This window comes from Arvicanthis niloticus, chromosome X (assembly GCF_011762505.2).
Source record: "Arvicanthis niloticus isolate mArvNil1 chromosome X, mArvNil1.pat.X, whole genome shotgun sequence".
NCBI lineage: Eukaryota > Metazoa > Chordata > Mammalia > Rodentia > Muridae > Arvicanthis > Arvicanthis niloticus.
Genome location: NC_047679.1, coordinates 27,972,626 through 27,988,127, shown reverse-complemented (window position 1 = coordinate 27,988,127; position 15,502 = coordinate 27,972,626). Strand labels below are relative to the sequence as shown.

General features: G+C 35.7%; 1 protein-coding gene across 1 annotated transcript in view; it reads left to right on the top strand.

The window, feature by feature from the left end:
• Scml2 (Scm polycomb group protein like 2) overlaps nucleotides 1–15,217 on the top strand; it is a 34,430-nt gene extending 19,213 nt beyond the window's left edge. The window contains exons 10-13 of the mRNA XM_076918584.1: nucleotides 391–567; nucleotides 3,091–3,195; nucleotides 12,038–12,189; nucleotides 13,573–15,217. Coding sequence (XP_076774699.1) covers nucleotides 391–567; nucleotides 3,091–3,195; nucleotides 12,038–12,189; nucleotides 13,573–13,701 — 563 coding nt within the window. The 3' untranslated portion in view covers nucleotides 13,702–15,217. The remainder of the gene's footprint in view (nucleotides 1–390; nucleotides 568–3,090; nucleotides 3,196–12,037; nucleotides 12,190–13,572) is intronic.
• The last annotated feature ends 285 nt before the right edge of the window (nucleotides 15,218–15,502 follow it).

Sequence of the window (15,502 nt, the reverse complement as noted above, 5' to 3'; positions counted from 1 at the left end):
AGGTAAAGTAAAAAGGCTAGAGATTGTAACTCAGGTAGCATGCTTCCCTTGCATGTATAAGGCCCTGAGTTTAATCTCAAGCACCATAAACATTTTTTAAAAATGGAGTAGTAGAGAGGTAAGTTGTAGCTGGTGTCTACCATGATTTTATACTGTAACTTTTGCACTCAATGGGATATTTAGTGTAGAAAGGTTACTATAAACCAAGCCATTTTTGTTATCCTGTTTATAAACCTGTTTAAAAGAAATTGCTGTCATTTCCTTTTTAAATTTCAAAACCCAAAAAGTAAACTTAAAGCACATTTCCTGTATTGATTCTTCTGTTATTGATTGCATTTCTCTTCTGTCTACAAGATGACTGATGACTGACATTGCTTTCCCACTTTATAGCCTTCTTCGATGGGAAAGCTCATACTGTTCATCTCCCTCCAGTGAACAGTGCATCATTTGCACTTCACTTTCTTGAAAATTTCTGCCGCAGCATGCAGTGTGATAATTTTTTGAGTAGCCAGCCTTTCAGACATAAGGCTCATACCTCAACTACAGGCATTGATCAAAGCAAACCAGGTAAGAAAATTGAGTGGATGGTCATCAGCTGACATTCATCCTAAAGCCAGGTTCAGAACTACATATTTTAGTTAGAATAGATGACAGAGGAGCTGGTTAGTCAACAAAAGGATGGACTGGGTATTAGGACTATCCTGTACCTCACTGGTACAAATTGGCATAATTATGTTCTAATTGTATTTTGAGAGAAAAGTTTCATTTTAACAGGAAAGGTGATGTGTAGGAGGAGCTAAGGTAGGAGGAGTACTGAGAGGAAGAAAAGGAGTAAGAAGAGGAGAAGAAGAAAGAGAAGAGAAGCTAGGTGAAGAAAGAGAGAAAGAGGGGGGAGACAGGGAGGCAGAGGTTCAAGTATCTCCACCAGTCAAAGATAGTTGTTATATCTAGGTTGGTCAGTGGGTTACACCTCTGATTGAACAATTCCAAACTTATAAAGCCTATGATTAACATTATTTTTAAAAAATGTATAAATGCAAAAATATATATACTATACATTTAAGAAAGTGTTTGTGTTTGTGAGTGTGTGTGTGTGTGTGTACACATGCGTACATGCATGCATGTGTATGCTGTGTGGCAGTTGGAAGCAAAGCACAGGTGGAGGTCAGAAATTAAGTTTCTGGAGTCAGTTCTCTCCTTCCATCTTTGCATGGGTTCCAGGAATTGAAGTCAGATCACCAGCCTTGCATAGCAAGTGTCTTTATCTGCTGCCCCCTAATATGTTTTTATTAACATTTTATACTTAGGAAAGAATGTGGGTTTTCACAGTTTTTGTTTCCTTCTCAAGCTTTTAGCCACACTGAACTAATGAAAAAATGTATATAATTATACTTTCTTCACTTAAAGCGAGAAACTAATTTTTTACTGTATTCCTAATGAACTTGAGAATCAAAGCCATTGCATTATGTTATGTTTTGCTTCTTTGTGACTAATTAATAGTTAGATATTTTCTGTTAGGTTGGGGCATGCCTTTAACATTACTAATCTGAAAAAATAAGCAAAGACTATTGGACTCATAGATTATAAAGAATGGTTTTCTCAACATTAGCTCTGCTTACCTGTCTTCCATAAGACTCTCAAACTGGTGGCTGAATAAAAAGAGGAGTATGTTGTCCTATAGAACCAATGGTGATATTCTTGTTTCCAATCTCTACAGTAAAAAAAGTTGTCTGAGTTTTCTGGCTAATACTTTGGAAATAAAGTTTGTTGCTCTTTCATATGACTACGGCAGATAACCATCCATGTTCTTGTTATAGCAGAACTTTATCTGTGTCTTTAGAGTAGCTAAGATTTCCAGGTATTAAAACTTCATTGTTTTCTGGCCAAATCCTGTTAGTTCTGGAAGTACAGAGTACCATCAGGTACTTAATCTAAGTCCAGTCATTCAAATTTATCTTCCAGTTGGGTAGAAAATTTGGGCATTATCTCCAGTTACACATTTTCTAGTTCTCCTGAGTATTTTCATTTTTTCCTCATAAACTTTATTGCCTCTGCATTACCCAAGTCTTTCCTGTCTATTCCTTCCTCTTCCATTTCTTTTCCACTACCCTCATTCCATGCAGAACCATATTGGACCATTCTCTGGTTTAGTCTCCTACTTGGAGTCCTCTTTCTGGTTTCTCCCTGCTAGTATAACTTTCAAGTTTTCTTTTTTAGATAAAGTTACAATACAGGAAGTCCTTGCATGAAAGTACAGTAGTCATAAACTATTGAAAGTGATCAAACCTGGGTTCCAGTGCTAGCTCTGTAACCTGTATACTAAAAGGACACAAAGTCTAGAAAACCTAAATGTCAATCCAGTGCATGCTGTTAATTAGCATTATACTTCATGGGCAAAATTACTGATCCTCCCTGATTTTCAGTTTGCCTCTTTGCAAGGTTCTGAGTTGTGAGGAAATAGTGTTGAGCCATATCTATTCACACAGACCTGTAATTTCAAACACAGAAGAGGTTAAGGTAGTCCAAGACCTGCATGCAACTCAGAATTGATTGAGTTTAAGTGTGGCATGTTAGTGAATGAGATCCTTTATCAGAATAGAAAGTAAGTCATCCATGGATATAATTTAGTGGTAGAGTGCTTGCCTGGTGTGTGTGTGTGTGTGTGTGTGTGTGTGTGTGTGTGTGTGTGTGTGTGTATGTGTCCATAAGCTAAATAAAATTTACACATATACTTTTTAAATTCTTCTAAGTTATTGAAAATGCACACACAGAAACACAAGATTGTGTGTATGTATGTTTATATGTATGTATGTGTGTATGTGTGTATTTTTATGTAAGTGCCTATAGAGCCTAGAAGGGAGACGTCATCTCTCTCCACTGAGCCATCTCTCTGGTCCAAGTCTTTAATATTATATTTCAGTATAAATACCTAATAGGATACAGTGAGCCCATTAGGATAGTCAAATAATTGGCAGGTGGGTGACGTTACATTATACAAATTACTTTAAATCAAATACTCTATACAGATAATATGTAGTATAAAAACAATTGACTATGGTAATTGTAACTTGTACCTTTTTAAAAAAATAGGAAATGAGGAACAAAGGGGAACCTTCAAACGATTGTCTCTGGAACCTCAACCTTCTGCTTCTGTCTCATCTAAGATTCCCAGAAAGTCTGGGCGAGCCTCTAAAGGTAAATAGCATTCATGCATACCGGAATTGAAGAACACCCACTCACCACCTATGATACATGCTCTTCTTGCTGTGATGGTGTTGAGGGTGGGAAGTTAAATTCACCCCGATCTGACAATTAGTTTATTACTTTGGTAACTTGAGCACTGCATTCCTTTCAGAAATGTACTACTGTCATTTTTTCCTTTGGATTAAGGAAAAACAACCTAGAATGGGCCTATCCATTCTGCTCTGCATTGTTACAAACTAAGATAAACGTGTAAGCAAATGTGAGAAAACAATATGGTCATGAGGAATAGTTCTGAAGAATTATGTTCCTAAGAACAGATGTTTTCAGGAAGTTCACAACTTTGATCGTAAGGATGGAAAGATAAATTATCATAAGTAACATACACATGGCCTGTAATCAAGTATTTTAGAATATTGTTCATTACTATGTATGATGAAAAAGAGCTGGCCATATACTTTGTGTTAGAAGCTTGTCATTTAGTATAGCATGAATTAAGTGAACTGTTGTTAGATATGTATTTGTCTTGATTAAGCCCCACCTCACTCCATCTCCTTATACATTTATATTTTTCCTCCCAATTTCATGGGTTCACTCTAGTATTTTTTGTTATTGTTGTTTGAACCCAGAGTCCATATAGTTCTGCTAGCATGTGCAAACATGTAGGACCAGCTACTGGAGCATAGGCTCTCAAGGGCTGCATCCCTGAAGAAAATAAACTCTCTCCAACACAGATATCAGTTGTCAGTAGTTCCTTGTCTAGGAGTAAGATTTCTTTGATAATCCATGCTGAGAGTTTGACTGGTTTGATCTTTTACATATAAAGTCACAGTTGTTGTCAGTTCATTGCCAAATTATAGTTAGAAAATACTGTTTTATTGTAGTTACTCACTGCTTCCAGATCATAACAGTCTCTCTGCCCCCTCTTTTGAGTTGATCCCTAGCCTTTGCGGCGCAATATAGTATAGATTTCCAATTAGGCTGAGCACTCTGTAATCTATCATTCTTTATATCTTGATTAGTTCCTCTGCTAATCTCCATCTGCTGCAAAAAGAAGCTTATCTAGGGCGAGCTGAAGGATATGTGCATAAATCTTTTAAGAGTCAGTTTAATACTATGTACACTTTGCAGAATTATAATACTAGGACTTGTGACCTACCTAGATTCAGGTCCTTGGCCCCATTAACGTGTCAAACATGAATTCTATCTTCTGAAATAAGGCTTAAATACAATCAGAAAGTGATTGGTTACTCCCTACCATTCATACCACTATTATAACAGTGGATGTATCTTGACAGACCATAATTATAGTAGCTTGCAGGGTTCATATTTGGGTAAGACCAGTGATTACATTTCTTCCCTAATAGTGTACCCAGCACCATCTAGCACTTTGAAAGCTAGCCAGTAGCTTACAGGTCAGAACCACTAGATTTCTATGCTCAATATGTTATCTTTAGCAAGTAGGATCTTGTTATCAATTCTGGGTGATAACCAAGAATGATAGTAATAGCCTTAGTTATAATATTTAATGGCCTGTGAAGCTCCACTGAACAACCATTTCAAAAGAAGTAAGTCTTCCCTGGCACTGAGTTTTTATTTAATATCCTATGATGTCTATGAGAGGCCCTATTTGAACTTTTTATATATGTATATATTTCAGGAAGCTTGTACAGTTGTAGGTTTCCATATGGCTTTTTCAAATGTCCTTAGTATTAGTTTTCTCTCTGAAAACTCTCTTCTCTACCCTGCCCCCAACCTGTAACCCACTTAACCCTTCTTGCTCCATTATTTTCTGTTCCCCCTTCATGCCACCTCTATTCTTTGTTTCTTCTTTTAAAAGCACCTGCATGGCCCCTTAATGTTTTTCTGACTTCTATAATTATCCTAAGTTAAACACACATATGTGAAACTTCAAAGCTAGAGTTCACATATGAACAAGAATGTGCAATAGTTTTCTTTCTAAGTCCAGGTTGCCTCATTTACGGTTAATTCTGGCTCCATTCATTTGTGTGTGTGTGTGTGTGTGTGTGTGTGTGTGTGTGTGTGTGTGTGTGTGTATTTCATGAATTCATTTTTCATAACCGCTGCATAATATTCCACTGTGCAAGTGTACCTCATTATCTTTAACCACTCATCAGTTGATGCATATCTAGACTGTTTCCATTTCCTGACTCGTGTGAATAGAGCAGAAATGGACTTGGATGAACAAGTATCCCTGCAATAGGATAGAGTCATTTGAGTATATACCCAGGAGTGTCTTATCTGGGTCATATGATCAGTCTATTTTGGAGGACCATGTGCACTGATTCCCATACTGGTTGTACCAGTTTACACTCCTACCACATTGAATAAGTGTTCCCCTTGTGCCATATCCACACCAACATCTGCTGTCCAACTTTTTTATCTTTTTTAAATTTAGCAGTTCAAAGTTGGGTATGAAACCTTAATGTAGACTTAATTTGCATTTCACTTGTGTCAAAAGATATTGAAAAGTTTTTGAATGTTTCTAAGCCATTTGTATTTTATTATTGAGAACTCTATTTAGTTATATGCCAAAATTCTGAATTGAGTTCATTTTGTTGATGCTTAGGTTTGAGTTCTTTTTATATTCTTAACAATAGCCCTCTGTGAGGTTGTAAAGAATATTTCTCATTCTGTAGACTATCTCATTACTCTAATGATGATATCCTTTGTTATACAGAAGCTTTTGATTTCAGGTAGTCTCATTTATTAATTGTTAATCTTAATACCGGCAACTACTAGAGTTCTGTTCAAAAAGTCTATAGTTGCATCTAATAGTAGAACTATATCCTCTACCTTTTCCTCTAACTGATTTAAGGTATTGAATCTTACGTTGAGACCCATGATCCATTTAGAGTATAGTTTTGTTCATTCTAAATTTTACATTTCTTCACTCTTAAACCAGCATCATTAATTCAAGATATTACATTTTTCCAATATATATTTTGGCCCTTTTGTTAAAAATGATGTGGCTATAGGAAGGTAGAATTGTATTCAAGCCCTTGGTTATATCCTATTAATTTATGTGTTGTGTTTGAAGACAGTACCATGCTGATTTTTATTGCTATACCTCTGTAATATTACTTAGTATTAAAAATGGTAGTACCTCCAGCAGTCTTGTTTACTCTTCGGGTTTGATTTCATTATCCTGGGTCTTTCTATGTTTTTATATAAGTTTTAAGATTTTTTAAAATTCCTATGAAGTTTTATGGGAATTTTGATGGGGATTACATATTGCATTTAATCTGCAAATTAGTTTTGGTAGGATGGACATTATCACTATAGTGTTTCTACCAATCCATAAGCATGTTAAGTCTTTCTATCTTCTTTAATTTCTTTCTCCAGTGTCTTAAAATTTTTATTATATAACAAGTGTTTTACTTTCTTTCTTGGATTTATTCCAAGATTATTTATTTATTTATTTAGTTACTTACCTACTTACTTACTTATTTTGGAAAACATCTTACTTTTAATTCTGGCTGGCTTGGAGCTCACTGTTTCGAATATTCTGCCTCCAAACTCACAAAAATTTGCCCACCTCTCCTCAGTACTAGGATAAAATGTACAGTAGGAAAAATAAGATTTTTATTATTATGGAGATTGACCTCCATAGGCTCAGATATTTGAATGCTTGGCCCCTAGTTGACAGAAGTATTTGGGAAAGATTAAGAGTTGTAGCATTGTTAAAAGAGATAAGGCTGGGTGTCAACTTTGAGATTTCAAAAAAATAAAATAAAAGAGATCCATGCACTATGGCTCTCTCTGCCTTGTGGTTGTGTTTCAAGATATCTTCTCAGCTACTGCTCAAATGCCATGCCTGCCTGTTGCCAAGCTCCCTGCCATGATGATTGTGAACCCAACTTGATATAACTATGAGCCTCAAATTAAATTTTCTCTGTGGTAAATTGCCTTGATCATAGCTGTTTTTTCAGGGCAATAGAAAAGTAACCAAGATAGAAGTTGGTACCAGGGAGTGGTTTATTGCTATAAGCCTGGCCATGCTGCTTTTTGAAGGGATATGGAAGACTTTGAGACTGTTGACTAAGAACAGGTTGAAACCTAAAATGGAGCTTAATAAGCCATCCTGGTGGGAGCTTAGAAGATAGTAGCACCAAGGCCGATGTGAAGCAACTCATGAGATTTCAGAGAGAAACAGTATTAGCAACTTCGCTAGAGGCTGGTCTGGTCATATTTTGTGTAAGCTCAAGAAATTTTAGATAGAAACAATATTAGCAGGTTGACTACAGGCTGTTTTGGTAATATTTTGGATAACATTGTGGCTGACTTTTGGCCTTGTCTAAAAGTATCTGTGAAGTTAAATTGAAGAATTTGGATTAATTTCATTTGCAGAGGAGATTTCAAGACAGGCAAATATTGACCCTGTTATGTGGTTGGTAGTGATTACTCTTATGCAGATGTACAATGAAAAAGAACAAGGAGGGCTACAAGAAATAAAAAATACACATGTGGTTTGAGGAGAAAATGACCACCAGGAAATTTTATGTTGGAGCCTTGGTTTGTGCTGAAAGAGATAAGGAGAAATGGAATAAAGGGGGTGGTGACCTCTGGGCAAGATCCTACCACACTAATCCTGAAACTTGTGAAAAGGTTTAATGCATTATCTGTTCCTGAAGAGCAGCAGCAAATCAAAGCTTCTATAAATAAAACCCAAGGATGAGGCCAGGTTCCCTTCCAAGCAGGCAGCAGAACTTGGGACTTCACCCACATGATCTGGCTTTAGATTCAAAGACACAAGAATAAAGGGGTTGTGAGATCTTCTTACACCATTAAAGAAAGCTGCTGAGGACAGGAATGTGACAGGGAAGTCGCTGCATGGAGACCAAGAGAGGCCACTGCATGAAGCTGTGAAAGTGAAGCCTGAACTGTATTGGAGACCTCAGGAGTTTGGAGATGACAGAGCTGTAGGATACTGCCAAGGAGAGCTGCACACAGGGAGTGGAACCAGTTCAAGAGATACATGTGTTGCAGTCAAGAAAGCTGGAAGGGCAGAGCCATCTGACCCTCTTGACATCTAACAGAACTACAAGATTTGGAGTTTGCCTTTCTACTGATAGTATTTCTTCACTATTCCCCATTTCTCCCTTTGGAATGGTAATGTGTATTCTGTGTCATTGCATGTTGGGTGTATGTAATATCTTTTTAATTTTACAGGGGCTCACAGTTAAGAAATCACCTCTAACTTCAGAAGAGACTTTGGACTTTTAAACAGTCTTGATATTGAAAGACTATGGGGACTTTTGAAGTTGAACTAAATAAATTTTTGCACTATTATATGGGTACAAGCCTATGGGAACCATGGAGTGGAATGTGGTGGAATGAGAATGTCACCCATAGGCTCATAGAGTTGAATATTTCATCCCCAGTTGCTGGAAATGCTTGAGAAGGATTAGGAGGTGTGACCTTGTTGGGGAAGATGTGTCACTGAGAGTGGACATTTGGGTTTTAAAAGCCGATGCCATTCCTGGTTAGCGTGTACATGCTCTCTTGTCACCCTCTTTTACTCTGCCTAACTGCCTCCCTCCCTGCCTGCCTCATGCGCATGGATCAGATGTAACCTCTCAGCTACTGCTTCAGCACTCTGCCCACCTGCCTATTGCCATGCTCCCTGCCTTGATGGTCAAGTACTCTAGCCCTCTGGAACTGTAAACTTCCAGATTAAATGCTTTCTTTTGCCTTACTCATGACATTTTTGTCATGGCAATAGAAGAATAACTAAGGCAGCTTTCTAATAGTATTTGAGCTGGTGAAGATAGTCTCTTTTCCTTCTTGTAGTATTGTCTCCTAAGGGACATGGCATGTCTAAAATGGAAAGTTTTCCTGAAACTTCTGAGAATTCATCAGTGGGAGATGCTTTGTATCCTGCACCTACTTGAGTTTCCACAGGTATTTCTGAGATTGTGTCAAATATCTCAGATGCATCTATAGTTGTAAAAAAAGTTATTTACCTCAAGGACTTACAAGAACATTAAATTCCAATGGAGGAAGAAAAATGAATGTATATCGAAGAACATTGTTTCTCATTCAATGGGTTTATCTTTTTCCTTAAAGATTCCATGTCCAACTGTATCCCCTGGGTATCTCTGAAAATATCCAAACTATAGAGGGCAAGTTGTCTTTCATATCATTGCAGGGACAATCCTGATGTGGCTGTTCCTATCTTTGTAGCATCACAGAACTTACTATGGTGATCTGGATCACCAACCATATCTGATAGAGACTTCTCAGAGTTTAGTAGTTCATACACAGTTTTAAACAATCCCTGAGGTACTTTTAGGACTCTAAAACCTCTCATGACTCTAAGGCCAAGAAGGACACATTACTTCCATTTATGATGCACTGTCATATCTGTTGAGGCCTTTCCTGGTACCAGCCTGTGTATGGTGCTTGGATCAGGTCTCTGGCATCCTGTTTTATAACCACACCATTTCCCTATTTACCAATCCTCTATCATTCTCTTAGATCTACCAAGAAAAGGTAGCATCTTATTTCTGTAAAATGTTGACATACTTTTTCCTCTTGGTACAACTTGCCATTTAAGGGTTATAAAGTACAGGAGAGTAAAGAAATATGTGTTCTATCCATTTTCTCTATACTGGGTTGAAAATGAAGGATATAGAAAGCAGGTATTCTACTTGTTTTATATATCATGGATGTTATCTAGGAGCCAACCTCACTGTACTCATCTATAGCACATTTAACATATTTTTTTAACTCTCCCCACCTTCTGTTTCTGTTGTTTAAAGGTGATATTGTTTACCAAGGGTCTAAAGATAGATATCTATTTCATAAGAACTAATACAAAATGTTATTTCTAAGTATGTTTACTAAATATCAACTTGTACAAAACATTTTCTTAGTGAAAGAATTTGAAATATTATTCCTAATGATAGTTATCTGACTTCCAGATATATGAACAATACTACTGGCATTCCTAGGTATGGAGAGGCATAGTAATTATATTGGTTATTAGTAGTTTTTGAAGATAGAAATCATTCTGGGGCACTATATGCCAGACACATATTTCATGTGGCTACATACATAATACCATTTTTAACTTCCTTGAATAATAGTTACTTGTAAACATTTTTAGTGGAAAATCGAGAAGTCACTTTTATATGATCTCCTAGAAAAAAAACTAGCTGGGAAAATCTTTGAATTCAGACACTGCCTGCCTGCAACTCTAGAGAAGACATGACTTACCATTTTATTGCAAAGATGTCTAGAGTTGTCATTATTAATTTCTTTGAGGGCCTGGAAATTTTCGTTTAAGCTGAATTTGTCACTAATGATCACACAACTACTATTGTATCCCCCCCCATTATTTGAATAAGAAGAATTGCTGACATTTACTTTATAAAAGAAGTGTAGTAACAGGAGGAATCAAATCACTTTATTTCAGATATATTTAATGATACTGCAATCTATACAGCCAGGAAAAATTATGATTGGACTTTGACTTTTCTCATGAGTAGTTTGTTTCATATATCTTTTAAGTAATATCCATGTAGTTTTTAAAACCCCATGTGATTACTTTGAAGATAAAGTCCCAATTTTGTTTCAATAATAGAGTAGTAGAAAGAGAAGATACTAATCTTACTTCAATTTAAAATTAGTTTTATGATAGAACTTATATACATTTACATACAGTTTATCTGTAAAGTAGTTAACATGTTTTGTAAGACATAGCTATACCAAATTCTGATGACAGAAACATCGTTAAAACCTAGGTTGATTTAGAAATATGATTAACCCTGTATTTTACTGTTTGTGCCATTGGTGAATTAAAGATAACTGTTCAATTGTCCTAATTCCAAAATGGTATAACACTGTCTATAGATTTGTCCAGCCTATGGTGTATGGGTCACAAGTGTTTCAGGATAGCTGAGAATGTGGCCCAGCAGAATTGGAGATGACTTCTTGTTGAAATGTTTTATGTTAGACACTGCTGGCTATATTATCACCAGTTTTACCTTCATTGATGGAGTCGAGAAAAATTCAATTTATTCTTTTATGACAAGGTAATTGATATCCTGGTTCTGCTTCATTTTGCATGCTTTTCATTAAATATCTAAACATATTCATTGCTATGCAGTGAAGCATAGAAGAGGGATCAAATAAAAATACTAAAACTACTTTCTAACCTAACAAAGCAGGAAATAATTTTGATAACTTTCATCAGTGAGATGGCAATCTAAAGTATAAAAGAGATGCTGAAAATGTCCCTACTGAATAATTGAGGCAGATGGTCCAAACTGCTAATGTCCCTCTCAAACATAATAGGGTTACTGAAATACATTTGATTAAACTAGAAAAAAATTTAGGGAATTATGGACTTGTAAACTTGAGAGAGTCTCATCATATAAAAAATAATGTCAACTTAGAAGAAAAGCTATTAAAAGAGCATTTTGTGAGAAATCTTTTGGATCTATTCAAAGAAGACAATAGGTCAGATTATCCTAATTTAATCTAAGTAGCACTGTTTCCTGTTCTTGCTTGGAACCTAAGAGGCCTTGGATTGTTAGATGTCTTATGATTCTTGAAGCTTTAAGGTACCTACTGAAGTAAAGTTGTTGATTGTCTTTGTGGGAGGTTCATTGGCACACTGTTACGTAGGCAGCATCAGATCATCTTCATTCAGGCAGGCATGAGATTTTACAGTTGCAATCTTGAGCTCTTACTTAGGTACTTAACAGAAGGTTCCTGGAATGAGACCATTACTTTCTACCTAACATCTCTTCTTTCAGGATTATGATCAGGTCAAGTATGATTTGTTTTTTTTCCCCTCCCATTGAAGCTTCAAGTTATATAGCTGTACCTGACCCCAGTGTCCTGAAACAAGGCTTCTGTAAGGACCCTTCAACCTGGTCTGTGGATGAAGTGATACAGTTTATGAAACATACAGATCCTCACATATCAGGCCCCCTCGCCGACCTCTTCAGGCAACATGTAACGTATCTTTTGATCCGGTTTTCCTGCTGCCCTAATGCCTCTAAATGACCTCTGTGCAGGCCTTTCAGTTTGACACTGAGTTGTATCGATGGTGGGGGAACCCTATCAACTGATCTTTTCATTTGTGAGAACGATTACTTTGCCCAACATTCAGGCCTTAAATGGCAAATTAATTGCCTAATTCTTTAAATGGGTATCCAAGTATCTAGTACACTAAACAGCTTCAAGAGTCGGTATTACAGGATTACCACTCTCATGCAGACCACCCCGTCTTGTAATGACAAATACAGAAATCCTCCCCCGACCTACCTGCTACCTGTTCTACTCTAGGACCATGAGTAGGAGGGGTTGACCTACAGCATTTACCAGGGTGGCCTTCTCGTGATACCCAGTGAACCCAGCAACTCCATTGTGATTTGAATACCAAATAATAGGTTTCTATAACATAAATTGTATAATACATTAATAAAGAATTTTAAAAGGATTTCTTGTCACTGTTAAATAATGTGTTCACAATATTTTCTGCCATAAAGTTATTGTTTTAATGTCTCGTGTACACTATTTTATGCGTGCGTATGTGCACATGTGTGTGCAGGTCCAAATACACATGTGTATATGTCTATGGGGTCCAGAAGACAAAAATCTCAAGTGTCATCTTCAGGAAGGCTCTACAGCCTCCTTTAAGACAAGGTCTCTCACTGTGATCTGGAGTCTCATCAATTAGGTTATACTGACTGGCCAGTAACACCCCAGAGATTGTCATGCCTCAACCTCTTCAGTGCTGGGATTAAAGTAGATGCCACCATGTCTGGCATTTTTACATGGATTCTGGAACTTAACTCCATGCTTCATGTTTTCAAGACAAGTGCTTTACTCACTGAGCAATCCTTCCCAGCCCCAGCCCCTGCTTCTTTTCAACATTTCAAGTAAATAAATATTTGTTTCAACAATTAAGTAGCTTCAGACAGCTTATACCTTTCAATATAAAGATGAAACTGTGCAGCATGTTTACAGTTTGCATGGATACTCATGTACTCCTTTCCCTTCTCATAAAGTTAACATATAAAATTCATTTCTACTATTCTCAATATTTAACCATTGTCATAGATACGTAGTAGTATTTTGTTCAGTACACAGTAAAGCCAGATAATTTGATACTCTGGACATTTGTCAAAATTACTTGGCTAAAATTCTTTAAATTTACAATTTATCAGATAATGCTCCATTTTGTAAATAAGATTGTTAATTTTTTATAATAAACACACACACATACACACACACACACACACACATATATATTTGACAGTTTATACACTTGTATATAAATAGATTGATCAGCCATGGAAGGATTCTTACTATGTATTTTTCTTTTCTCTGTAGGAAATTGATGGGAAAGCTTTGCTACTACTGAAGAGTGAGCTGCTGATGAAGTATATGGGGCTAAAACTAGGACCAGCATTAAAACTATGTTACTACATTGAAAAACTTAAAGAAGTAAAACATATCTGAAAATGTGCAAATTTAGTTTAGAGATAATTCTCAGGTATACTGAAAACATTTCAGTTTAAAAGTAGTTTTCATCTCATCAGTTTTTATTTTATAGAAGGTTTTTATAGAAATATTTATAAAAGTTGTACAATTACATTAATAGTATACTCGTATTCTTTAAATACCATTTAATATGTTTGTATAAGCATACTTAAGACTGGCGGTTCATTATTTATGTCTTTAATTAATTTATTGTGTTTACAAGTGTACTTCATGTGGCAAAGAGAAGAAAACCTGTTATTTGGATTAATCTTTATATGTAGAACCAAACAACTAATCCCCAAGGGGGAAAATACCAGCAACTTGACCTCTAAAAACACGAGAATTTTTTTCTCAAAAGAGAATTTTAAGATGCACGTAAGCTCTCTTCTGCTCAGTTATTTTAGTCTGGTTTTACAGTATTTTGTTCCTGATCTACTACTAGAAAAGGGAAGAGCCGTATAATTATTTTCCTTTCTGTCACTGCCCTTTTCTTGCTCAGATGACAGGGAGAAAAGCAATTTTATAAGCTTGCATAAAGTGTTCTTACTAGTCTTTGATATGTTTTAAAGTGTAGGATAGAGTAAAATAATTTTGTGCAGGAGATGTTTATTTTACTAGAGTGAATTGGATAGAATTAGATAAAATTTATACCTATTTTACAACTTTCTGTATTTTGCTAAACTTGAACATTTGGCACCCAATTCTGACATTGTTATTTTCTAAGATATTTGTGTCCAGATTTTAATTTTTTGTTTTATTTTGTGTTTATTACTCATACAGGTACTTTATCATATTTATATACTATTGTATATATGTGAGAATACACAGTTACTTTTTGAATTGAATATGGCACTTTACACTGCCACAGAGGTAATAAAAATATGTATAGATGTTTATTCCCTGAAAAATATATACATCATTTTTCTATCACCAGTACCTCTCAACTTATTATTCAGGTGATAAGAAACTGCCCATAAATTGGCTCCCACATAGGGAAGCCCTTTATCCTATGCAATATTTCTAATTAATTTTCTTAGTTCTGAGCCATCAATTCTGCTACAATTTGAAAGATGCATTAATTCTGACATTGAGGGTTTTGTTTTTCCAAATTAGAGCTTTCAGAGTAAAATGGTGCTGCATGTTGTTATTTTATATAATGGTGTAATGCATATAAGCTATGAGAATCAGTTATACATGTATTAGGGCCAGTTATACATGTATTTTCTGTTCTAAATGTCAACAAAATGTCCAATAAGACAAGAATGTAACTTTCTCTTTAGAATTCCAAATGTGCTTTACACAGCAATGCAAATGTTTAAAAGATGATTTCACCTATGTCATTTTTGATACAACTAGAATACTTAAACTTGATCTTCTTGCAAATTGTTTGTACAAAGATACTATTTCCAGTTGAATGGACCTCAGGTGTTTATAATATTGTTTTATAAACCTAAGAATTTAAGAATATAATAAAGTTGTATTAGAAATTAAAATTGTACAGAAATTAACAACTAAGCCTTGGATTTTATTTTATTTCTCCACAGTGTACTAAAATGTGGGCTTGATAGACTTGCAAAGAAGGACTTTGAGACTTCTTAGTATTGTACTTAAGAGTATGGTCTTTCATACTACAGAAGAGATTTTACTTGCAGTTTACTGTATATGTGAATTAGATTGAAATGTCTGGGACTCATTCTGTAGGCTAAAGTTGTCACATCTTATGAAGTTCTGAGAGACTGACCTAATGTGGGACGATGTAGGATGTAGGATAGAACATGCA